Genomic DNA, 24702 nt, shown 5'->3' on the forward strand with positions numbered 1-24702 from the left:
TAGAATTCCAGGACTTTCCACCTACAAGAGCTCCCCACGCCGCTACTTCCAACCATCTGAACCTTCTTCAAGAGGAAGCTCAACAAATGCTTCAAAAAGGGGCGATCCAGCGTGTTCCCCTATCACAAAGGGGAGAAGGTTTCTATTCCAGATTTTTTCTGATCCGAAAAACAAAACAAAAGTGGCGTCCTATCCTGGACTTGAGGGAGCTCAACACCTATCTCACGAAACTATCGTTTCGGATGATTTCACTCCAGGACATATTGCGCCTCTTGAACCCAGGCGACTGTATGGCAACATTAGACCTGGAAGATGCCTATTTTCATATCCCGATCCATCCAGCTCACAGACGTTTCCTTCGCTTTACAGTGGGCAAGAGTCACTTCCAGTTCATGGTGCTCCCATTTGGATTAAAGTCCGCTCCTCGGATATTCACAAAGGTGCTGGCACCGGTAGCGGCATTTCTGAGAAGACAGTCGCTGGAAGTATTCCCGTACTTAGACGACTGGCTGCTGAAGGCCCCAAGCTTGCAAGAGGCATCGAAGGCAGTGGACACGTGCCTGAACCTCTTTCTACATCTGGGTTTACAACTCAACAAGGAAAAGTCAGTTCTTCAGCCTGCAAGTACGGTAAAGTTCTTGGGAGCGATACTCAATACTCAGGAGTGCAAGGCCTTCCCATCGGAAGAGAGACAGATGAAACTCATATCGTCAGCCACCCGTTGCCAAAGGAGAAGTTGGATGACAGTCAGGATGTACAAATCTCTTCTAGGGTCGATGTCATCCTGTATTCAATTGATTCCGCATTGCAGACTGCGAATGCGCCCCCTGCAGGAGGAGCTGGACCTTCAGTGGAGACAAGTGGAAGGTTCGTTCGACGACAGGGTGACGATAACCCAGGGGATGAAACGGTCGGTTGCATGGTGGATGAAAAGATCTCACCTCACTGGGGGACTCAGTTTCAAGGCGGCAAGGGCTCCTCAGGTCATTACCACGGACGCTTCTCTTCAAGGTTGGGGAGCGGTCATGCAAGACCTCCAGGTCAGTGGTCACTGGTCTCCGGAAGAACGTCATCTACATATCAATGTTCTGGAGCTAAGAGCTATTCGACTGGCAATGTTGGCTTTCCTCCCAAGGATTACAGATTCAGCAATCCTGGTGCGGACGGACAACACCACCGCAATGCATTACGTCAACAAGCAGGGAGGCACAAGATCGCCACTGCTTTCACAGGAAGCCCAAATACTGTGGAAATGGGCGATAGCGCAGAACATCACACTCGTAGCAGAACACCTTCCAGGAGTGTGCAACACGAAGGCGGATACGCTAAGCCGTCTGAGAGCAGTCTCGCACGAGTGGGAATTGGAAGACGCAGTGATCAAGGACATCTTCTCCCGTTGGGGGACCCCAGCGATCGACCTGTTTGCAACACCGGGGAACAAGAAATGCCGGTGTTACGCAAGCAGGGAACACCATCGAGGGTCACTGGGGAATGCCCTTTCGATGTCCTGGTCAGGCGCGTTTGTTTACGCCTTTCCGCCATTTCCCCTCATTCCTCGAGTCCTCAAGAAACTCAAGATGGACAGGGGCAGGATGATACTAATAGCGCCTGCCTGGGCTCGCCAATTTTGGTACACGGAGCTGCTTCTTCTATCAGAGACACCGCCCATTCATCTGCAACCCAAACTGACACTTCTCTCGATGTACAACGGCCAGGTTCTTCACCCGAACCCGAGCTCGCTTCAGTTGGCGGCGTGGCTCCTGAATACAGAGAGTTTAAGGATTTAGACATCCCAGAAGAATGCAGGACCATCTTGGCACAGGCACGAGCCCCTAGCACTAATAAGACATATAGAGCGAAATGGAAGAGGTTCCATGTGTGGTGTCAGAGAGAAAAAGTACATCCTTTCTCGTCAGCTCCGCATCAACTCTTACCTTATATTCTTTCATTGGCACAAGCAGGTCTGGCTCATGCTTCTATCAAGGTCCACTTGGCAGCTATTTCCAGGTATAGGAGAACAAGATCGGGTCCCTCTCTATTATCAGCGAGAGTAATCAAACAATTCCTGAAAGGACTGTTTAGAGTGTTCCCGCCAGTTAGGCCCCCACCTCCGGTGTGGCACTTGAATGTGGTCCTGGCCCAGCTAATGAGACCGCCATTTGAGCCAGTACATAAAGCGGACCTGAAGTTCCTATCATGGAAAGTGGCGCTTCTTTTGGCACTCACCTCTGCAAGGAGAGTGGGGGAGCTGCAGGCTTTAACCATCAAAGAACCCTTCTTACAGTTCAAGAATGATACAGTTATCCTACGGATGAACCCCAAGTTCATTCCGAAGGTACCGACAGACTTTCATCTTAACGAGCCAGTGATTTTGAAATCTTTTTTTCCTCGGCCTTCAACCCAGGCTGAGAGGACACTTCATTCTCTGGACGTTCAGAGATGTTTGAAATTCTATCTACAACGCACAGCTGGATTTCGAAAGACACCCCAACTGTTTGTGGCTTTCGGGGCTCCAAGGAAAGGATTTCCTTTGTCAAAACAAGGGATATCAAGATGGATTACTAGTGCGATCCGGTTCTGCCACCAGGCGGCAGGCAAACCCTTACAAGGACAGGTGAAGGCACATTCCACAAGGTCGGTCTCAGCATCAGCGGCGCTGTTTGCTGGAGTATCCATAAAGGACATTTGCAGAGCAGCCACCTGGAGCAGTACGCACTCCTTCACGAGACATTACTGCCTGGAGGCGGCTGCAAAGGAGGATTCGGCTGTAGGACAGGCAGTCCTGAGAAATCTCTTCCAATAAGAGGTGAGCTTTCCTCTCTTCCCTCCTCCTGTTTTTTCAAACATTTCGTTTATTATGCTTTGTTACTGCTTTATAGTTGTTATAATCTGTGATGTCATTAGCTTATAATGATTCTGTACTGTGCACGAAATGTTTGAGGTATGCTAACTGCTATCTACTCTGATACAAGCAATGGGAATCTATGAAAGTTCCAATACTGGAGTAAGAAACAAGTTACTTACCTGTAACTTTAGTTCTCCAGTATTGGTAACTTTCATAGATTCCCATGCGCCCACCCGCCTCCCCTGGGAAAGCTCACTTTGGGGCTAGGTGATTATGTGGCAAAGCAACGGCTACGAAAATCTGAGGCTCTGAGCTTTCTCAGGAAGGTTCTACAGGGTGAGGCTGATCTGATTGGTTGCTAAGGGGACTTTGGGTCCTTTTACATAATGACAGCAATAGGCTGCAAAAGATAATGAGGCCTAGGCCTAATTTTTTACCTTTTTTACACCTATTAGGGTGTATTTACCTAGGTATATATATATATATATTATTACCGAGGCTCCCATTCCGACGACGGGGAATGATACAAGCAATGGGAATCTATGAAAGTTACCAATACTGGAGAACTAAAGTTACAGGTAAGTAACTTGTTTCTTCCTCACTAACAGCCATTCAGAACAGAACGGGATATCGCCTCACCACTTCCTCAGATCAGACCCCAGTGGCATGTTGAAATAGAAAAGAATACCTTCACCCTTCTCTATAAGTTAGGTCGACCAGTCAATGTTCGACTTTCCCTGCTTGTATTAATGCTGTGAAAGACACACAAATGATGGACGGAATGCGGAACAAATCAAACACTCACCCCCAGTCTAGAGATCTTGGGTTTAATCCGTTGTTCTTTTGCTCACCATGCCACCCCAGTTTAGACCCTGCCATATGCAAATCAGTCTTCACCCTGCTTCTCTTGGGAACAGGCCAGCCCGAACTGCCAGGCCAGGTCATCCCTGGACCATAAACAAGCATCCTAAGAACCAGTTTTGGGGTATCACGACTCACCAGCCAGGCTAGCTTGGATCCAGTGACATGCAAAGTGCACAAAGCTAATCATAGATGTGTTGACTAGCCTTCTGTTAACATTGTGTCTATTTATGCTGATCTGACACTTCCCTCTAAGAGCAGTGTTCACACCAGTACATGTCCTGGTGAATCTTACTTTTGTGGATTGGATAGTAGGGTGTATGTATGATGTTAGGCCCAGAACTACATACAATGTGACCCTTCATTGTGCTGCTCCTTTAAATCTGAGATGAGATGCCTGCACTTGGTATTAGAGGTTAAAGCTGGTACTCGTGCTGTGTGACCGTGGTGAAATTACTAAAACATCTCGTGTTTGCTCACGATTCCGATGTAAATTGAAAATGCTAAGAAGCTTCCTGGGCTAGCATCGTGGTAAATCTATTAACCGGAGATACAGTCTCTATTAAATTTGTTATGAAGATTCTGTCAACGACACATCAATCCAACAGATCAATCAAACCTCTGAGGCTTGCTGAATTATTTAAGTATTGCGGAAGGTCATGCAACGAGGAACACGCGTCTGCCCAGCCCTGCTATTAAACCTGTAAAAGCTTTATCCAGCCCTGCTGTTAAACTTGTAAAAGCTTTGGTTTGTAAGTAGATGTTTGCAACATAATTTGCTGCATAGTAAAAATGGATTGCATGGAAGCTCTTAAGAGCCATGTCATTATTGTGTGTCTATGGCAAGTGGATCACCAACTTTTGTCCTTAATGCATTGACACCAATGTGGATAGAAACAGCAGAAACCATATCTGATCTCGGTAGACCCTATTAGGCAAATTCAGAAATCTGCAGGACATTGTCGAGACTCTTGCCAGCTTTCTGGATTCAGATTGGTTGAACCAATTTCAGTGAAGGTGTATATTATTTCTCTCCTTAGGAAATCCTGAAGATGCAGAAAGTTGAAAGCACATGGAAAGTTCACTGCAACTGTACCCTGGGCTAGAGCAACATCCCCGACAAAGGTGGGGCACAGGAGAGCAAGGTCTTTATTTCCTTTGTCTGCTTCACCTTTATCAAAAAAAGCTTCAGTATCGCTATTATTTTGAGCCACAGCAACACTAATGACTGAGATGGCGCTAGAATCGACTAAGGTTTTGTGATTCATCACCCAAAGGCCTCCAACAGCCCCGTTGTCAGATGCATGTCATGTCGGGGGCATGTCCTACCCCTGCAACATCAAGAGCATATTGTCTTGTTACACAACCAATCGCTCTCTTCGCGTCCTGAGCCCGATGGGTATAGTAAAAACAAAATAGAAGCTACAGGAACCTCCAGCGGTCTCTTCCCAAGTGAAATGAAGCTAAAGGCAGGTATATTCAGCAGGCAGTAAAAGAGCGGCATCGCCAAGGTCTAACTTTCCTTATCAATTGTAGTTGAGTCAATTATCATGGAAGAGGAGCATTCCCTCCTACCTGAAGAGACTGTAAACCAGAAAACTGTTCAGACTTATCATATATTTTCACAGAAGCAAGTTCTTATTTCTGGACCAGACTGTGCTGCTAAGCCCTCGACCTGTGGAGAAAGTCTGGGTTAACACCAAAGATGATATTAGGAACCCAAGAGTTGGTGGAGACCCCATATGAGGAGAAACAAAGGAGCACCCCCTTTGACCTTGGTGCATGCTCTCCAGGCACAACTAGGTCCTGAACCTCAATGAGAGGCAAAGCTTTCCTTTACACACCCATGTTGTGTCCTCCAAACTTAAAAGAACCGAACCATTGGTAGAAGTCTCCAATGGGGTAGCTGCTGTAATATAAACCCCTGTTTTGAAATTAGTTTTTTTTTTTTTTAATCCTGATGGGCATAAGGCCCCCGTCCCCTGACCGAGATATAACAATGTGGCCAATGAACATCTGTCTAAAATCCACCTTCTTTTGTGAAAAATGTGCTGACGGTCGACCTGGTCAGGAAGTGAGGTCTGAATAATATCCCTTTAGTAGTCAGGCTGACCCTCTTGTTGCGATCACTAGATGTTGAGCAGGGCATGCCACTGAGAGGATTTCACACACTGTGCCCACTGACTGGCAGTGGCACATCTATGGCAGGTGCAACTCAAAGACCTCAGCTAACAGTTTGAATAAATATGCAAGTAAGAGAAGAGACAAGGTTCATTATTACTCCTGGTAGTCCCTTAGTAATAATCAAGACCATTTTATTAATCTTTTCCCATCTTAGAAAAAACAGCATTTTTTATGAAGTGATGGTATCTACTTTGAAAGCCAGCCCTGGACTCTTAACACTCTTCTCTCATAAAAACGTGTGGTTTCTTTTTCAACAGATAGCTACGCTGGTGGGCAAGGGAGCTACTAATACATAGCTGGAGCTGCCAAGCCTGAGAAATAGGGTGACCTAGAGAATAGGGAGGAAGATGAGGTGCCCCTCCAGTGGTGGCTGGGACTGATTCAAGGTTGACCTGGAGTGGGGGATGAGTGGGTGAAAAAAATATATTTACACTTACCTCTTCACGGCCATCGTCTCTCCTCTGCTTCTCTTCCTGACGAGTCCCGGAAGTAGGAAGCACGCAGACTCCCCATAGCCAATCTCGACATTGCTGTCAGAAGCTTTGTGATTGGTCTGTGCGGCGTGGTTCGGGACTCAGACAGGGAGTGGGAGCCTGTGCATGTTCTCTGCCCAGGCTCTGCAATACAGTCTGGTAGAGAACATGCTAAGTGCTCATGACTGTTTGGCTGGCCCAAGATGGCCGGTAAAACTGTAATGCGCACTTAGAGGGTGCCCACCACTCCTCCCTCTGCTCTTGACTGCCCAGCTCCACCCCACACCTACAACTGAACCAGCATGAAATACTAAAATGATGATACAGACACAAAGCCATCTCTACACACAAGCCTGCAGTCCTTCATGCACACAGACCTGTGCCCGCGTAACAGACATGCAATACTGTGCTTAGGGAGACCTTCGTCTGATGTGCAGCACCGGATGAGCAACAAGTTACAGAGAAGTTTTCACCAGGAACGTAAAGCGTAGAAAAAATGTAGCATTAATTGCCTCCCCCACCCTCCATTTCTAAGCTGTGCTATGTGCAGCTAATGTTCTCACTCAGTCTTGAAAAACAGGTGCCCAGATTCATTCTGCACCTGTTCAGGTGCTGAACAGATTATTGGTCCAGCTCTTGTTGTTTTTCACGTTGACAAAGACACTTCTATTTTAATTCCTGCTTTTAGAAGAAACACAATATTTTACTGTTTATGATCCTCAAGCCTCCTCATTATCTGTGGGGGACCTTTCTCTGAGGACAGGAAGGTTCCATGTGATCTACTGTTCTAAAGGTCCTGAGAAATATGATCACTTTGAGATGGAGCACTTATTTCAGTTAACCGATGCAGTGAAATACACGACTATTACCCTAACGCATGGGGTACACAGTGGGTTTCTGGATGCACAGCTGGTTTCCACAGCCCCACCAATGAAAGCAGCTGACCACATTCTGGAGCCCGCGTATGACGTTTGCATACCGCTCTTGCTGCTCCATACAGGAGACCTAGAAATTTGGCCTTGCAATAAATTGACGAAGATTAACTCTAAGTACTGGTGAATGAATGCCTGTGGCAAGTTAAACTGTTCCGATCGGATGGAGTCACAGTGGATCATGCACAACTGCAACGCTTGGAAGAAGAAGAACATTTTGAAAGAGGATTTCCGATTAGTTGATAAGAACCTTCCTAAAGTAAACCAGTCACACTTAAAAAAAACAAAGTAAATGGGCCAGAGGGAAGGAACTTCGGTGTGCTTCAGGATTTCAGAATACCAGAAAATGCAGTTGGTATTAATAATCAGTGGCTGATAATTAAGTCACATGCCAAGAACGCGTTCTCATGAATCTGGCACCCCGAGGGTTCCAGGCACTTTATAGTAAGACCAACTGAGATTGTGATCAGATTCACAAAGATGTAGTAAACCTTTTGATGATACACTTACATGCACGACTGAGCTACCTAGAGGTACAAATGACAATTTCTGGTGGCTCCAGTGCGTCAACAAACAAGAAATCACTTCACCTGTAAAGGCTGAAATTCCGAACAACAAAATGTAGTATCCTTGCACCTTGTTTATATAATATACATGGTTTCTCCACCACCAGCCCAGCCTGTAGAATGCTGCAGCAATGAAGCGCAAGAGAATGTTGGGAATCTGTGGGCTGAGGCCTTCAGTAGTCATTGGGCTGAGCATCATGCTGGATGCTCCTGGTAGGGCTGTACCATCTTATCTGCTAATAAACATCTTAACATCATCTACTGTGTGTGGACTTGAATACTAGACAAAAGCAAAGACCTAATGATTTACCGCACCACTATAGAACAACGTATATAAATTGTGCAGATTTATGACTGTTTACCATATCCAGATCATTCCAGGCAATTGTTCAAGTTCCTTGACAGTTTCAGAATTTATGGCCATGCATTTGTTGTGCTCAGCTGTATTTCCTAATCTCACACTTGCAGAGGAGGGGTTTTGTGAGAAATCTGCATGTGTATGACAAAGAAATTGGGTATATTAAAAAAAATAGTTGGGGCATTTTCCTTTTCTTTACAAATGATTTTTTCCATCAGTTTTTTTAACTTGCCCAACAGAACTCCTGTGAACATTTTGAAGTTGGAGAAATTTCCCACTCGTACTGTACAGCTCAGCTTCTACCGTGAAACTGATGTTTGAAAGTCCATCTGAATTAAAAGGCCACTTGTAAAGGATATTGGGTGTTAAGAAATGTATACCTATTTCTAAAGGGATAAAAGAAAACAGAATTACATTTTTTAATCGTTTTTGATTTTTTTATATTTTGAAAACTGAAAAATCGTGTTGGGACTGGGATTACTGCTGCTTGCAGGTAACTTGCATCCATGTCGTGCTGCAATGGTTTAATGGCCGTGAATCGTCTAATAAAATCATTTTTGTTGGTCTTACTAGATGCAAGCTGGCAAAGTCTTCTCAGCACTTGCAATTGCTCTTTAAAATGTAGCTTTTATTGTTGATAGGGTTTTAGACATGTCTACTCCCCATTCGTAAGCCTTTGAGTTTTATTTCAAATCCTGAGAAATTGAAATGAAGTCATAAGAATAAGAGGGCAGATAAAAGCGAGTCTACTGCAGTTTTTGTCATTCTACTAAGGAAATTAATTTTCATGCAAGCAGTGAATTCCACGGTCAAGTGGGAATGCATTGGACGGGTTCAGGGCACCTCAGAAGGGGGTTTCTTAATGAGGTTGCTTGAGTACGCGCGGATAAGCTTGAGATGGATATTGTAAGACACATTGGCCAATTTGCGTGTGGTGTTCCCAATAGAAAGTGACATGCTCCCAGTGAAGGAAGCTTGTCTCTTGAATTTATTAAGAACTTTCTGATGAGTTCCAAGGATGTATGTAAAAATCTGGGCACTTGCCGGTACATTCGTGCAGAAAAGAGCGCCGTGGGTGTTCGGAAAAGCAACTGAGTCAAAAAGACAGGATGTCAAAGGTCCTAAGTGAGACTGGAGGACACTGGAGGCTGAAAGAAGTCCTCTGGTAGTGCTGGAATACACTGCTCATGTGTTCTGCTCCAGAAAGTCTATCTCACAGTTTTAGACTTTGTCCAGCTGTCTTATGTTAAGGACTTGGAGGCACTGGGTCCACGTGGAAAAATGTACACAACAAGCGGAGCATTTGCACATTTTGAATTTGATCCAAATTTCAAATCTGATTTTCTGTATCTGCACTGGTGCCGTGCATGCTGTGTGTGTGTGTGTGGGGGGGGGGCGTGTATAAACCACGCTGTGTGGATGCGACTGGTCCTCATAGCGGGGGTAAACCCTGACAGAACCAGACAAACACTATCTTTATGAGAACCGGAGCATTCGGATGACAGGTCCTGGTAGTGCGTTTAGGAATTTTCGAGTGAGTGTATTAAAAAACTAAACATACCGGTATATTTGCCTCGGTCTGGTTTATAACCTACCTTACTATCACAGCATGCAGGGAGTTAGAATATTAAAAATACACTTCATTACGGTCAACGGCTGGTCATCAAAATAATAGGTATGTTATGTAGTGTGTGTGTGTTCTGTATAAAAGCCATGTCTATTGGCTTGGTCGTTGGTCTTTTGATTATTGGCTTAGCTAGCATCTTTCATATACTGGGAGTTTAGTTCTTCATGCCAAATTACAAAAGACCAAGGGCCATATGTATCAAGCAAATTAGCGAATTTCGGCCTTTGCGAATGCTAATTTGCTAAATGGAATGTATGAAACATTTTCGCAGCAAAATAAGGAATCGCAAAATTTGCCATTCCTTATTTTGCGATTGCACTTAAGGAATCGCAAATTTAGCGATTCCTTAAATGCAATGTATCAAAAAAAAATTAAGGCAAAAATGCCCATAAGGAATCGCAAATTACCACCAACTTCTAGTTGGTGGTAAGTTGCGAATTCTTTTGAAAAAGCAATTTATTTAAAATCCAAAGGTGGCATATGACTCTCATACATGCCCTTAGGGCATGTATGTGCGCCATGTGCCCACACATGTCATTTTCAGGGGTGCAGCAGGGTGTTCTTGTGACACCCCTGCACCCTTGAAAATATTCATTTAGGAATGTTAAGGAATCGCTAAAAAGAAGCGATTTCCTACATACATACCATTTTGTGATTTCTAAATAGCGATACCTTCAAAATCGCAATTTAGAAATCGCAAATTGGCATGATGATACATATGGCCTGTGTGACTTTGATGGGCATTGTTAACAAAGACAAAGAGAGGGTTGTCCCAGCGTTAAACATGTCTAAAACATGTCTAAAATTAAAATGCTGAACTTAGCATACATTATACTAAATTATATTAAAAAAATACACCTGGGCCTTTTACGTTCAGTTAGTCCAAATATGACTATTCACTACTTAGGAACTTAACACATGTAAACCAGTGGCACAGCACTTCTCACTTAGAGTACTAATTTTTTTGCAAACGTATCCATACTAGTTTTGAAGGCAACTCGACTGGCAGCACAAAGGTAGTACTAAGAACAGTTGGGGCTCGGCTCCCACGATGAACATTGATGGCGGTATTTTGTCAAGTGTTGTTGAAGCCTCCACACGCAGACTACACAAAAACCTTAATCCGCATGTCTTGTGCTGGGATTGTGAGTTGGAGTGTGGCCTTCAGCACTTGAAGGGTGAATGACTGTATAGCACATTATTTATCCCATAATGTAGTGTTAGTTTCTCCTTCTGAAAAATATGTTATGCCTGAGAAAGGGGCCTGTATTGCCTTGAAAGATACTTTTACGTTCAATCTTTGTAGTTATTTTATGATGATTGAATGACAGCAGTATCGAGGCTCTGTATGGGAGGAAGACAAAATCTCAATTGAAATTATTTGCAAGAAGTCTGGTGGCCAAGGGACACTCAATGAATCTGAAAGACTGGAATCAACAACATTTTAGTGAAAAGCTGGATGTAGTCAGAATTTGTCACCACTGACCAGGTGCAGCCCATGCAGGTAAGAGCGGTGGGGCTGGATTGGGGGTGGGGAGGGGTGGGCGGGGTGTATTCCACAGACGGTCACAAGGGAAAATTAAATAAATAATTAATTTTCCCTCGTCGTCATCAGTCAAAATCCCCCCCACCTTGCCCCACTGCTCCTACCAGCACGGGCCGCTGCTGCCACCGACTGGGGGATCCCCGAACCATATCAGCCATTACTACTAATGGGACCACCTAGGAGATAAGTGAGGGCTCCCGCTGTGTTGTGGAACTGCTGAGGATCACGATAATTCTATCAGCGCTCAGTCTCTCGCAAATTGCTGCACACACACTTCCAAGGATAGTGATGTTGGCATCCTTTACCGGGTTGCCCCCTTACATTTATTGCCTATTGTGGATCAGAGATTCCCCAGTCTGCGGTGTCAAATTCTCACTACCTCCAGCTCCTCAATAAGATTTAAATGATTCCTCGCCTCCTGTAAACCCATAGTGTCATAATTATCGAAGCCTACATTGTGTTTGACCTGATAATGATCCTATTATTTGGATAAGGTTCGAAACCCCATTGACAACATATACAGATCTATCTTGCATTGATTTATTGTATATCTTATGTGCTGTATCTCTGGAAATGCCATTGTGCCAATGAAGTTTGAGAAGCAATCAATTTCAGAAAACCATGAGATGTACACTTTTCTATAAAGCCTTATAGTTAAAGTGTATACTACCCTTTTGCTACCACAGATGTCTATCCTCCAGCACCATCCAATGGATACCTTATAAGCTACTCGATAATCAAGACCTAGATGTGGGTCAAACTGTTTCACTGGTATAGGGCTGAATTTCGATACGTTTGGTAACTGATGTTGCCAAAGATGTTAGTATAGCATTTCAAGGGTGCAGTAAATATTATACTCCGCTCTGAGGCACTTGTAATTGGAACCTAAAATGTAATTGAAAGAATATCCTATCTTAGATTAGTGCCAAAGGGAAGCTAAAAAGCTTTTGAACAGCCTAATCATCAGTACATGTGAAGACAGATGTACTAAATCATTTTGCATAAAAAATGCTGATTTGCAAAATCTCACTTTTGGTGACCCTAAAACGTGTTTCACCAAATGTTTAACCTCTTGGGATTTTGAAAAGAGTTTTCAAATTGTGTTTTCTGTTTTGCAACTCAATCTGAACTACAAGTAGCAGGGGTTGATTAAGAGGTGTCCCTTTCAATGTGCGATTCACAATGAGATGATTCAGTGGTTTGTGATGGCAATTACAGTTTTGAAAATTGACCAACGGGTGGAAACTCGTTCGCAAATGGATATCTAGCTAGTGCTATATAAAACTCTAAAATAAATAAATAAATGAAAAGCTTCCCTTTTGGGAATTGTGTTGGGCAGTGTCAAGGGGAGTAGGTTGTGGGACCACTGCCTGCTTCTGCTGATGTTTACCCAAATGGGATAAACTTTTTTAATTTAAGCAGCTTCTGGTACTTTTAAGTAACGCAGATTATTTAAAAAAATATTTCCTGTTTGGGAACACAAATGCAAGGTCAGTGATTTGCTAATGTTTTCAGTCTAACTTCCTGGAGTTTACAGTCCATTTCAGCGCATTGCAAATGGTGACCTGCATATTTAATATTCATTAGGCAGTTTTCTTTGCACTGGAGCGCATTATTTCTGTGTAGCACTGTACATTTTTTCCTTACGTTGGGTCCCTTTAAAAGCCCCCTTTCATACTTCTTGTCGCCTTCACAGGCTCTGTTAATTAATGAATTTACCTTGCAGCTTCAACATTGCTATGGTCGGATTTAATGAGTGTAGTTGCTGCCTGTTTGTCATTGTTTTTATGATGTAAGAGTTGTACTTTTCCTGCCATGCGCTTTTAGTGTGCAGTTGAATGTGTTTATTTATATAGTGGCGCCACACAAGATGTGCATACAACGACGAATGCTCTGCCACTAAGGCAGGCGCGAACTCGTGCTGCCCTGGGGCAGCGCGTTCAAGTGAAATAGGGAGCAGCTTTGAAGCAGCCGCTTCGTCTTCAACTGTGCAGGTGGCAACCCGTCAGCACTTTTAAGATGGATGAGAGACCCCCTTGCAGGAGGGTGCATTAAATGACCGCACCCGCTTGCCTCAGATGTCTGGGGGGGTCCTTAGCACCTCCTTTCCCCCTTACAGAGTGCTTGCATCAGGTTGAGCCTCCAGACAGCTTCTTTGCCCCAGCATCTATAACACGGAACAGAGGCTACAAGATTCCCTCATTCAACGTCCTCTGATGATATGGCTGGCGCTTTATGTGTACCAGTGCTATCTGTATTACACAAGGGGTCGCGCAAGCATCTGCGGTCCCTTCTGTAATACCAAAGGGCCTTGGGGCAGGCGTGCAAAGCCCATTGGACTCAAAGGGCATCGCCCCCCGTCATGTGTGTCAGCCCGTGAAGAGACATCTTCCCAGGCACACACACAGCCTTACCTGAGTACTTCACAGGTCTTTTAAATACCTTCTGATTGTTAATGAGGCTTTGATGTCCCCCCCTCGCTTATAGCCCCTGCAGCTCCACTCTGCCTTTTGCTTGAAGAATCAGCCCCACCCCTCCCGGAAATTTTTTCACAGCCCCCCCGAAATTTGACTCTAGTTGTGCCTCTGCTGTGGGGGCATGCAAAGCGGGTGCAAAAACCCTTTTTGCCACCGGGGCACTTTGTCTGGGAATGCCAGAGGCCATATTATACACTCTTTGCCCTCCCTCAACCTCTCCATGTAGGGTTGCATTTACTGCCCTACGCCTTGGGGTTGGCTTCCCCAATAACGTTATCAGGGAATCATGAGCGCTAATGTAAGAAAGGGAGGTGGCAGGCCTCACTGCTGGTTGAATAGTAAATTAGCATAATGATCAGAGTTCAGTGGGCCCCACAGTGCACCTCTTGGGCCCCGGTTCCACTGCACCTGCTGCACTCATTCATGAAATGTAGTCCACTTGTCGCAAGCCAGTCTAGGTTAGAGTGCTCTAATAGGTGTGCACTCTGGTGACTTAAATGCAAGTGTTGGAGCAGCGGTACAAACCAGCATACATATTTCTCTGCAGGTGGCTCCCCTACTCTAGAATGGGCCCTAAAGATCCTAGCAAGTGCAGTTACAGGACCCTTTTAAGTTGTCTGGTTGTGGAATGCGCATGTACTACTGTTGGCTTTGCTGCAGGTGGGGGCCTCAGTCTGTAACATCAAGCGTCTATGGATGGCCTATGTAGGGCTTTCCTCTGATTCTCTGTGCCATTTCCCAAAGGGTACCCGCACAGATGGCACTAACCTGCTGCCATCTCCAGGGTATTGCATAGTTATCACATTTCTTGAGTGCTTTTTGATAAAGCACCTGTACCAGTAATATGGTGCTTCTGCCGAGGCCAGCGTTATCCTCATTTTCAAATTACATTAACCCACGTAAAAGAGGGAAGATCCACTATTCATTGTGTGGGTACAAAATTTACTCCAGATGAGACAGGAAAAGTGTATGTGGTCACTTGTTTTTTTATACAATCGCAGCTGCAACACCACAAATGGCCTGCGCCACAAATGGGTGTTAGGTTATGCTATGCTTTATTATGCTGCTATGTTGGGTGGTATGGTATGGTATAGGTACAATTAGTTTGAAGAGGACACCATTGACCAATTATTTATTCCTTTGGCACTGTTGTGTGCTTTGACTGTAAATGTTGTGTCTAGGTGGTGAGTTTAATCATTTGAGCATCCTGTATGAAAACTGCACATCCGACAGTCTTCCATCTACACTATGTGGACTTGTTTATTTTGATGGTCCCAATAGGGTGTTCCTCAAAGGGCACTGGTTCTTTGTGGCTTTCCAGAAACCCATGCATGTTTGCCCATAAATGGATGTGTTTCTGTTGCTTAACCTAAAATAAATGTTCTCACAACTATTCCACATAGTATGCAAATAAAGAAATTAATTTGGGGTTATTGCTTGGCTCTTTTCCCAGGAAGAAGTCGTTCCTCTTCTCGGCTCTGTATGCTGCCTTTATATTTGGTGGTCGGTACCTCATGAAACAGCGAGCTAAGTTTGAGCTCAGGAGGCCGCTCGTGCTCTGGTCCTTAAGCCTTGCTGTCTTTAGGTAAGTGTTTTTTTTTATCAAAAAAGATGTTTTGCCATGTCATTTTTAGCGCCTTACTTGGCAAAAGAAGTTTGTCAACATTAAAGTGCATGATTTATCTCTAGCTTGTATGCTGCTGAGCATTCCATGTCATGGGCCCAGTTGGAGTTCTCTTCTGTAACTTTCCATGTGACTTACTGCCTGGTCCCCTGTATCTTTTTATTCTCAGAGCTTTGTTAACTTTAGCATTTGGGACCAGATCACACAACCTGCACCAGTTGGAGAAGTGTTACACTTGTTCTGAGAAATGTTGTGATGCAGTTTACGGATGTGACCAATGCACCACGAATTGACAAACCAAATAGGTCTGCTTTCGTTGCCAGCTTTTTAGCTTTGTCAATGCTTGTTTTGAGATGATTTTTGTTAACCTGAATTTTTTGTGGTTTGAGGGATACCAGGCCCTCGCCACTATAATAGAAATGCCTCAAGAATCAGATGTACCTACAGAAACCCCTGGCACCGAAGAGAACTACTTTGTGTGAATGTGCTCCTCGTGAAAAAACAGAACACTGTCATTTACTGTGAAGTTGGCCGAAGGCTGAAGTGGGCTGACTCAGTGTCCTATGCTGTATGCTTTAGGGGGCAGCAGTGGCAGCTACTCCGCCAATGCTTTGTAGCAGTGAAATAAAGGAAAATTAAAGTGATAATAACTCGATGTTATCATATTATTTTTCCCTGCTGCGACAGCTATGGGGGGCAGGGTGGGGCTGCTCTACTGTCAGAGCAGGAGGAGGAGTGATGGGAACCCTAAGTGCGCATGACTGTTTGGCTGGCCGTCTCGGGCCGGCCAAACAGTAATGTGCACTTCGCATGTTCTCCTCCCAGGCTGCATTACAGCCTGGGTGGGGAACATGCCGAGGCTACCAGTCCCTGGCTCAGTGCGGAACCAAGGCGCTCAGACCAATCATAACGCTGCATTGCAGTAATGTGATTGGTTCAAGGGAGCCTGGTAGCCTAGGTGCTTCCTGTTCATCCCGGCATGGAGGAGATTGAATTAATCGATGGTTGATTGCCACTCTGTACATCAAAGTTACCTTTGGCTTTCTACAAGGTATTTTTCTATATCTTAGTGTTTTTAAAAAGTATTTTCAGTGTTTTTACTTAGATCTGAAGCATAACTGCAGTTTTAGAATACATTTATATTGTCCTTGAAGTATTTCATGGGATGGAAGTAACTAAAAAAAAAACTTGTTCATGAAATGTGGTCCACCATGTATCAACCGTTCTAGTTTAGAGTCCTCTAAGAAGTGTGCACTGCGGTGATTTTAGCTCAATTGCCCCTCTCCTTCCCTTCCTCTTCTCCTTGCCTAGCAAGAAGACATGCAGTTTTAGGCCCTGATTCCGAGTGCGCAAGGAAATGGTATTTACCCACCCTGTACAATATTGACCAAATGTCGTAAATACTTCCTATTTCAAGGCTTCTTTTGGAAAATGAAGAATTACATGCTGAAGTGGTGCATGTCTCATTGCTTCCTTCATGTACCCAAACTTACTGACATTTTTTCCCTTCATAACCTTCATCAGGCTTCACCTGCTGAAATCTATCTGGGAAAAATTGTAGGGGTGCTACTCACCAAGAACTTTGCACACCCCAATTGGAATCATGCCCTTAGTCAGGAGAGGTCCACCTATAGGCAGTAAGCAAAATTATTGTCAAATATCTGCTAGAAGTGACTGCAATGCCCTTTGCCCTGAAGGGGACAGACTCATTTTCATATTCTCTGCTGTCCCTGTGCTTAGCCATAGTCCCCAGTCACCATGCCTTACTATTTGTAAGGTCGTACCGGGCCCTTGATGGACTTACTTGGTTTGTCATTAGATGAAAACATTTTTCAAATAGTTTTAGATTTTCTTAAAATGCAACATTACTCTAGCTACTCTGTCTGACCTTAATCATACACAGTTGAAGTTTGGGCATTAGAAATTGTAGAAAACCTTTTGTTATATCATGGATAGCAGATTTTTAGCTGTCTTTTTCTAACTTTTCCCCAAAATCGTTGGGTTCAGAAGAAACCACTGGTTTTGCAGAGTCGGACTGGATTATATGGCATTGTGGCAATGCAGAGATTGGTATGAGAGATCAGTGTACAGTCCACATTCTGAGCTATTTTTGGGATTGTTTTATGGTCTGTGTTTTTTGGTCTCACCAGCACACGCGCTGCAAGTGCTTTCACTTGCGACAGCTATTGTATACAACAAGGGGTTTTCAACCCCCCATTGCTTAACATTCATTGGCTTTTTTGTCACTCTTATTTGCTTCCTTCTTATTGGCCAGTGCTTGCTAGCTACACTTCTCTTTTTTCAGTTGGAGCAGGGACTGATTGCTTCAGCTTGATTGCTGTCCTTCCGCTGATCGTACTGTGACTGAGGCAGTACTTTTCATTTTTTCTTCCTGGTCATCCTTGTTGAACCTCTTTCTTTTTGTAGCTATGGTTTACTATGCTCTTTTCGCTTTTGAACTTGATGTTTATTGTGACAACAGATGTTATCTGCTTCCAAATGTATTTTCACTAAGACATGGGTGCAATTGCTTTCTTTATGTGATAGGATTTTTTTTCCAAATGCCATATTTTTTTCTGTATACACACAAGAAGAGCCTGAGGAGAAGAAAGGGACCAGCGAGGGCAAGCTCCCCAGTCAAAGACTCAAACACTAAAACAGCCCCGGGTCCGAAAGACAGAGTGACGTCACAATTGGGAAATAAACTGACTATATGGTGGGAGGGTTCCCTTTTAAGGAACATTTCCCTCACACACCAGAGGTGTCATGCTTCATCATGGCTCAAATGGTTAGAGCGGCAGACCCTGATGCAGAGGTCTGGTCCGGGACCAGGGTTTAATACCCGCTTCAGCGGGTCTTGGGCTCAATTTCCTCAGACCTGATAATTCTCGCCTCAGTGCCTATTCTAATCATGGGTCCCACTCTGCAACTCTGGCCAATAACTTGCTTAATCTCCACAACGGCCCCAACAGCGCTGGGATGTCTGGCTTCACCTTGGGGGTGCCCATGAGTGGACATTCCACAGGGAAAAAGCCCGGAAGGGTTCCTAAGCGGTATACGGACAGCGCCGGGACACCTCTGTTGGAGATAGCTGTGCGTTTACTAATGGCATTTACATTTTCATTTACATCATGGGGAATCCTCCTCACATCTTGAAGCCTACTCAAGATGTGGGCTACAACCCCCTCTCTGTGAGGGAGTTGCTCAGGGATGTTTTCAGGTGTATGGGGTATTACTAAAACCCAATATATTTTTCTGTTTCCCACTTGGAGAGATTACCTGATTAGCTCAAAATCACAGGAGCATTGTGCCAAAATCTAACAAGCATTGTGAAATCCAATAGGGCACGACTTTGAGACTAATGGCTCTGTCATTGGCTTTTATGCTGTACACCATGGGCTTTGCCAACTTTGGCAATGATTTGTAGCTATGCTGTATAGCAGCGTGACTGCTGTGCAACATGGATAATAATACAAATAAAAGAACTATGATGCATCTAGTGCTAATGCACTTTTAAAAAATAACTAAAAATGCATTAGCCCTGGCTGTATCATAGCCCTTTTTTAAAATTAGTTTGAGCCACCATGCAAAACATCATTGCCATTTCCAATCGCTTTCATAGGCAAGACCGTTTAGCTTTGCCAATGCTTATTTTTACTGTTGATTTTCCTGCTATTTCCACAAACCTTGCCTGCAGCCGGCACAGATGCATGGTCTCTCATATACTGTAAAACACTTATGCAGTGTGTCTTTCCAAGCCAGAACGTGTGCCACTTTTTTTTAACTATCTGATCCGCTGATTGGCCCTGGGTCTATTTTCTGTGCTAATCCAACCATGCTGGTCTGAGGACCAAAAACCTTGAGAATTCTACTGTGGGGAAAGATATTCGAGGCGCATATGCTCATCATGTTTATACAGGAGAAAACAGGAGCTGAGTGATCTTACCCAGGTGTTGGCTCATAGCTGTCCTGTATAGGGGGATGTGTGGGACTGAAGGTCTTGCGGAAGACATGTGGGGCCAGATGTACGACCAATTTTAGCATGCGCAAACAGGTTAGCGACCCATTTGTGCATGCTAAATTTGGTGTGGCCATGTACCAAGACAATTTAGTGAGTCGCAAATGACTTGCGTCTCACAAAAAAGTGTTTAGAGACTCGCTATTTGGAAGGGGCGTTCCCTTCAAAATAGCGACTCTCTAACCCATGTACAAATGTTTAGCGACCGCAAAACACACGCAAATTACCACCCTCTTAAAGAGGGTGGTAATGGAGTCGCAAATGGGAAGGGGTCCCCCCAGGGGACCCCTTCCTCTTTGTGACAGGCTCTGAATTTTTTTTTTAAGGGCAGACAGTGGTCGCAGGGACCACTACCTGCCCTTAAAAAATGAAACGAAAACGTTTCATTTTTTAAAAAAATGCATCCCGTTTTCCTTTAAGGAAAACGGGCTGAATTTAAAAAAAAAACTGCTTTTTTTAAAAGCAGTCCCAGATATGGTGGTCTGCCATTCCCAATGGGCTCGCAAATTGCGGGAGGCTTATTAATATTCATGAGCCTCGCAATTTGCAACCCCATTGGGAATCGCAAACAGTGTTAAACACACTGTTGTACATCAAGTTTTGCGATTCGCAAATTGCGAGTCGCAATTTGCGAGTCGCAAAATTGCTGGTCGTACATCTGGCCAGTGATGTAGTGTGCCAATCATGAGTTCGAATCCTGGCAAAGCAAACCCTGTCTCCTGGGGTTCACAGATGTGATACCCATGAAACAGGGCAATAGTAGCAAATGTTGCTTACAGTGCCGAGAAACATCAGAACTGTGGAATTGAGTTTTATATAAACAAGTAATTAGTGTATTATGCTAAAAATGTGTCTTAAGTGTTAGGTCACACACAGCATTTTTGTCGGAGCAGAGTGACAGTAACAGATGCAGCTGGTTGTCTCCGGTGGTTAATTAGGAGCTGCGGGGAAAGTCTGCAAATATTCCTTAATTTGGAAATTGTTTCAGAAATGTAAGATTAGTTTACAATATTACCAGCATATGCACAATATTTATACTTGAATTCGCATGTCATAGGTGGAAGCCAAGCCCACATGGTGCTTCCCTTATTTGCATAGACTGCCCACATACACTCCTTTGGCCCACCCCATTATACATTTTTGCCTATGCTAATTAGGACTTCCCCCTCGAATTGTTTCACCCGCCCATATGCTTAGCAAAATGTGCACATGCTGTGCGAGTTATGCAAGAACATCATGTGTTTTTTGTTAAGCTTGTGAAATGTGATTGCATTTTATAGGCGTAGAGGACCCATATTTCTAGGTGCAAGCCATAGTAGGTTTATACTGGAGTGGGTTTATTCCTGTTAACAGCATAAATGTTTTCACAGTTATCCAGCCGCGGCTTGTGCAGGTAAGAGCGGTGAACCGGGTGGGGCGAAATTTGACAGATGACGAGGAGAGAAAATTAAATAAATAATTAATGTTCCCTCGTCGTCGTCTGTGGAAATCCCCCCTCACCTGGCCCCACCACTTTTACCTGCATGAGCCGCGGCTGCAGTTATCTAATTCTCTGTATTTTGTTGATGCTCGTAGAGTAGGTTAATCAAATAACGCTTTACCATTCCTACCTGCTGTATCACAAAACCTTTAAAAACAGTGTGTGAACTTTAGAAAAATTCATGGACAACACATTTTTTCAGATGCAATATACATTAGCTATAGGTCAAAACGTACAAAAAAGAAAAGAGAAGCATTAAATGACACATGTGTTTCTACGTAATATCAAATATGGCATTGTGCCTAATCAGTCATAAAATTAAAGTTCAATTCAGACATTTTTGCGAAGAGGTTGAAAACAAAGTGTGGCCTGCTGACTGGGTATAGAAACAACAATGGTCTCTAGCAAGGAGACAGATGATCGAAAAATGAATATAGACTCAGTCAGTTCTATATTAGCGAAGACATGCCCAGCCGGGCAGAGGTCCTCAAAGTTTATACTTAAATCAAAGTTTGCAAGACAAAATAACACCTTCGACAATTCATGTGCGTGGGGCACAAGCCTGTACCCAACCACGACAATACACAGACACAGACAACATACAAAAAGGGCTTGTAAGGCAAAATCAACAATCTCTGTAAAGTTCAAATTTTAGACAGAGAATTTCTTGTAGGTACCATTACGTAGTTTTGTATAGTAAATCATTATGCAAGTATATGGTACACAGTGAGTCGACGACGTTTCGGACCCCCTTACTAAATGATGGGGTCCATCATCAGAACAAAACAATGGTTGCCTTTTTAAATATAAGCCTCTTTAGCCTAAGGAGAAGAAGGGAGGACAAAAATTACATTAAATTTAACTACACGCATAAGGCTGGTGACATAGTGAAGTGGTTATGCAACTAATTCGCTTCTTTCCAATGCGGAAACAGCGAGTGGTATTGACATTATAGTGTCAGCAGGCATGTGACTGAGTGAACAAACACATACTGATGGTGACTTGGTGAGTGGCATACAGCTATTATGCACAAACTAAGAGGGGTGTAAGTGAATAGTTCTCAAGATTAAAACAAGGGGTGACAGCATGGTCAAGCAAAAAACGGCGCGGTGGTGCGATTGAATTGCGAGGAGGGAAGATACAGTGATACACTTAAATTACAAGAAAAAGAATGTTGAGCTCACCAAAGGGGCATATAGTTTGAGAGCTCACAGGCGAGCTTAAGGATGAATAATTTAACCAGGACCAGAATTGGATGACTAATCCGTATTATTTGGGATGCCTAAAAATGAAAGGGAATAGCAGCGATTATGAAGGGAGATAGACATTAGTATATTCGGGCGGGTCAGTAAAAATGAAGGCGTCTTACCAGTGATTTGAATGAAAAATAGTTCTAAGGTCCAGGGGCGGAGTAGATATAATACCACGTTTCCGCATGTGCCTGTATAAAGGGTGGAGAACCAAGGACAGGTGAACAATGGCATGTTACACTAGAGCCGAGTGGCGCTTACCTTGTGGTCCGGGTAATACCGGTTTGCGCCGAGTCGCGCTGGGGTCCTGGAACCAGGAGGTGGCCTGCGGGTAAGGAAAGAGGCCTGGTAAAACAAGTGGGCAGGAGGATTAGCGGGGCCACAGAAGCGAGGGAAGAGCGCAGCGCGGTCTTACCGGGTCAGTCGGCAGCACTTGATTTCCTGGTTGTGGAAGTCATGTGACCGCGACCATTATAACAAGGTCAGCCATTGGCTGAGTTAAGGTCATGGGAATAAAAGAAGGACCAAGGACGGGTAGCCATATTGGGTGAAGCGAGATGAAGGAGGAACACCAGTTAAGGAAGCAGCTTAGGTACAGGGGGTGAAAACAGGGAGCAAGAAATAGGGATAAGTGCAAAGTGGTGACATTTGTGAAAAATACCAATAACACTTGTAAAAATAGTGAAAATAAAAGCATCATTAAATAAAGTTCATTGGTACACAGGGTGTAATTAAGAGTCTCTGCGAAGAAATTTTTGTAGTTCATTCACTTGAGTTCTTTCAAAAGAGGACCATGTAGAGCAAGGTTAAATTAGTGTAGTCCAGTCCTCTTGCTGGTTAAGACCAGAGTTCAAACTGTCTGTCCTTATTATCCATTTTAACTCCTCTTTGTTGAGCAGGAGATTGAGGTCACCTCCTCTCGGTGGTATTGTCACTTGGTTTATCACCGTCCAACGAATATCATTTTCAGTGTGCTGCTTGGAGGTGAAGTGCTCAACCAACGGAGCATTACGAGTCCTGCAGCGTACTCTACTCTGGTGTTGGGAAATTCGCAGCTTGACTTTTTGCTTGGTTTGCCCCACATAAATAAGGTCACATGGGCATAAAATTGCATATACAACATTACAACTGTTGCAATTTGTGAATGTTTTCAACACATTTCTAGTTTCCTTGTACACAAATTCTTTACTCTCAATAGTGAAGTCACATACCACACATGTTCCACATTTAGCATGACCCCTAAGAGGTGTCGTGGCCCAATGGTCATTAATCGTTCTTTTTAGTGGGGTTGGGGATGGTAACGCTGCCCTCACTAGATGATCTTTGATGTTTTTGCTTTTTTTAAAAGCAAAAAGCGGACGTTCCCAGTTATCCAGTATTAGGGGTGTCTTTCATAGATTCACATGCCTGAATCATTCCCCGTCGTCGAGACGGGAGCCTCCGGTACATAAAAAAGTAATGTCCTATAGACATACATAGAGAAAATAGGCCTAAGGACCTCTCCTTAGTAGCCTTTCTTTGTCCTTATGTAAAAAGGACCAAACTCTCACAGTCAGCCAATCAGCTCCGACCTCCCTCTAGAACCTTCCTGGGAGGAGCCTCAGTCCCTCAGATTTTCTACCGCACGTTGTGCTAAGGGAGTCTCCTCTGAGCTCTGCTCAGATTCTGTGTTTTTTCACTTCATTAAATGACATTGTTGTCAAGGATTCTTTTCTACTATGGATTATCTTCAAATACATTCTTTAAAGAAGGTCTGGTAAGGAAGAGGTTGCTCTGCTCTGATCCTCTCACCGACTACATTTACTGTCTATACCGCAGGCCAAAGACTAAGTCTGTCGCACTTTCTCAAGTAAGTTTTTGAGACACTAAGACCAGAAAGGAGGTTTTTTATTTTCTCCAGTGACCGAGATGAGGCGTTGTCCTCAACGTCTAGGAGACCTCAAAAGAGAAGAGAATCTCCTCAGACTCATTCCTCAGGGGAACGTCCTGAGAAGGCCCTCAAAAAGACCACTCATGGGTCTTCTGGGCACAGTCCTTCAAAATCTCCTCACTCTGTGGAAAAGGAGAGTAAAGGCCTGGCTTGTGGAGAAAAATCATGTAAAAAAGACGACTTCTGAGCCGTCAAAATCACCTCCTCTGGTCATGGGACCCTTCAGAAGGGCGTCTTTTATACCGTCTGAGGTGAAGACTAAGAAGCCAACCTCGTCTACGATGGCCTCGTCTACGATGGTCTTGTCTACGATGGCTCATCTACAATGGCTCGTCTACGATGGCTCGTCTACGACGGCTCATCTACGATGGCTCGTCTACGACGGCTCGTCTACGATGGCTCATCTACGACGGCTCGTCTACGACGGCTCGTCTACGATGGCTCGTCTACGATGGCTCGTCTACGGCGGCTCGTCTACGACGGCTCGTCTACGACGGCCTCGTCTACGACGGCCTCATCTACGATGGCCTT

The 24702-nt window shown here is 44.2% G+C and overlaps 1 protein-coding gene across 1 annotated transcript in view; it reads left to right on the top strand.

Moving 5' to 3' along the window:
• Positions 1 to 24702, top strand: part of ELOVL6 (ELOVL fatty acid elongase 6) — a 247571-nt gene that overhangs the window by 119021 nt on the left and 103848 nt on the right. Inside the window, exon 2 of the mRNA XM_086961607.1 lies at positions 15323 to 15454. Within this exon, the coding sequence (XP_086817733.1) occupies positions 15323 to 15454 (132 nt within the window). The remainder of the gene's footprint in view (positions 1 to 15322; positions 15455 to 24702) is intronic.

This window comes from Lissotriton vulgaris, chromosome 3_1, assembly GCF_964263255.1.
Source record: "Lissotriton vulgaris chromosome 3_1, aLisVul1.2, whole genome shotgun sequence".
Classification (NCBI taxonomy): domain Eukaryota; kingdom Metazoa; phylum Chordata; class Amphibia; order Caudata; family Salamandridae; genus Lissotriton; species Lissotriton vulgaris.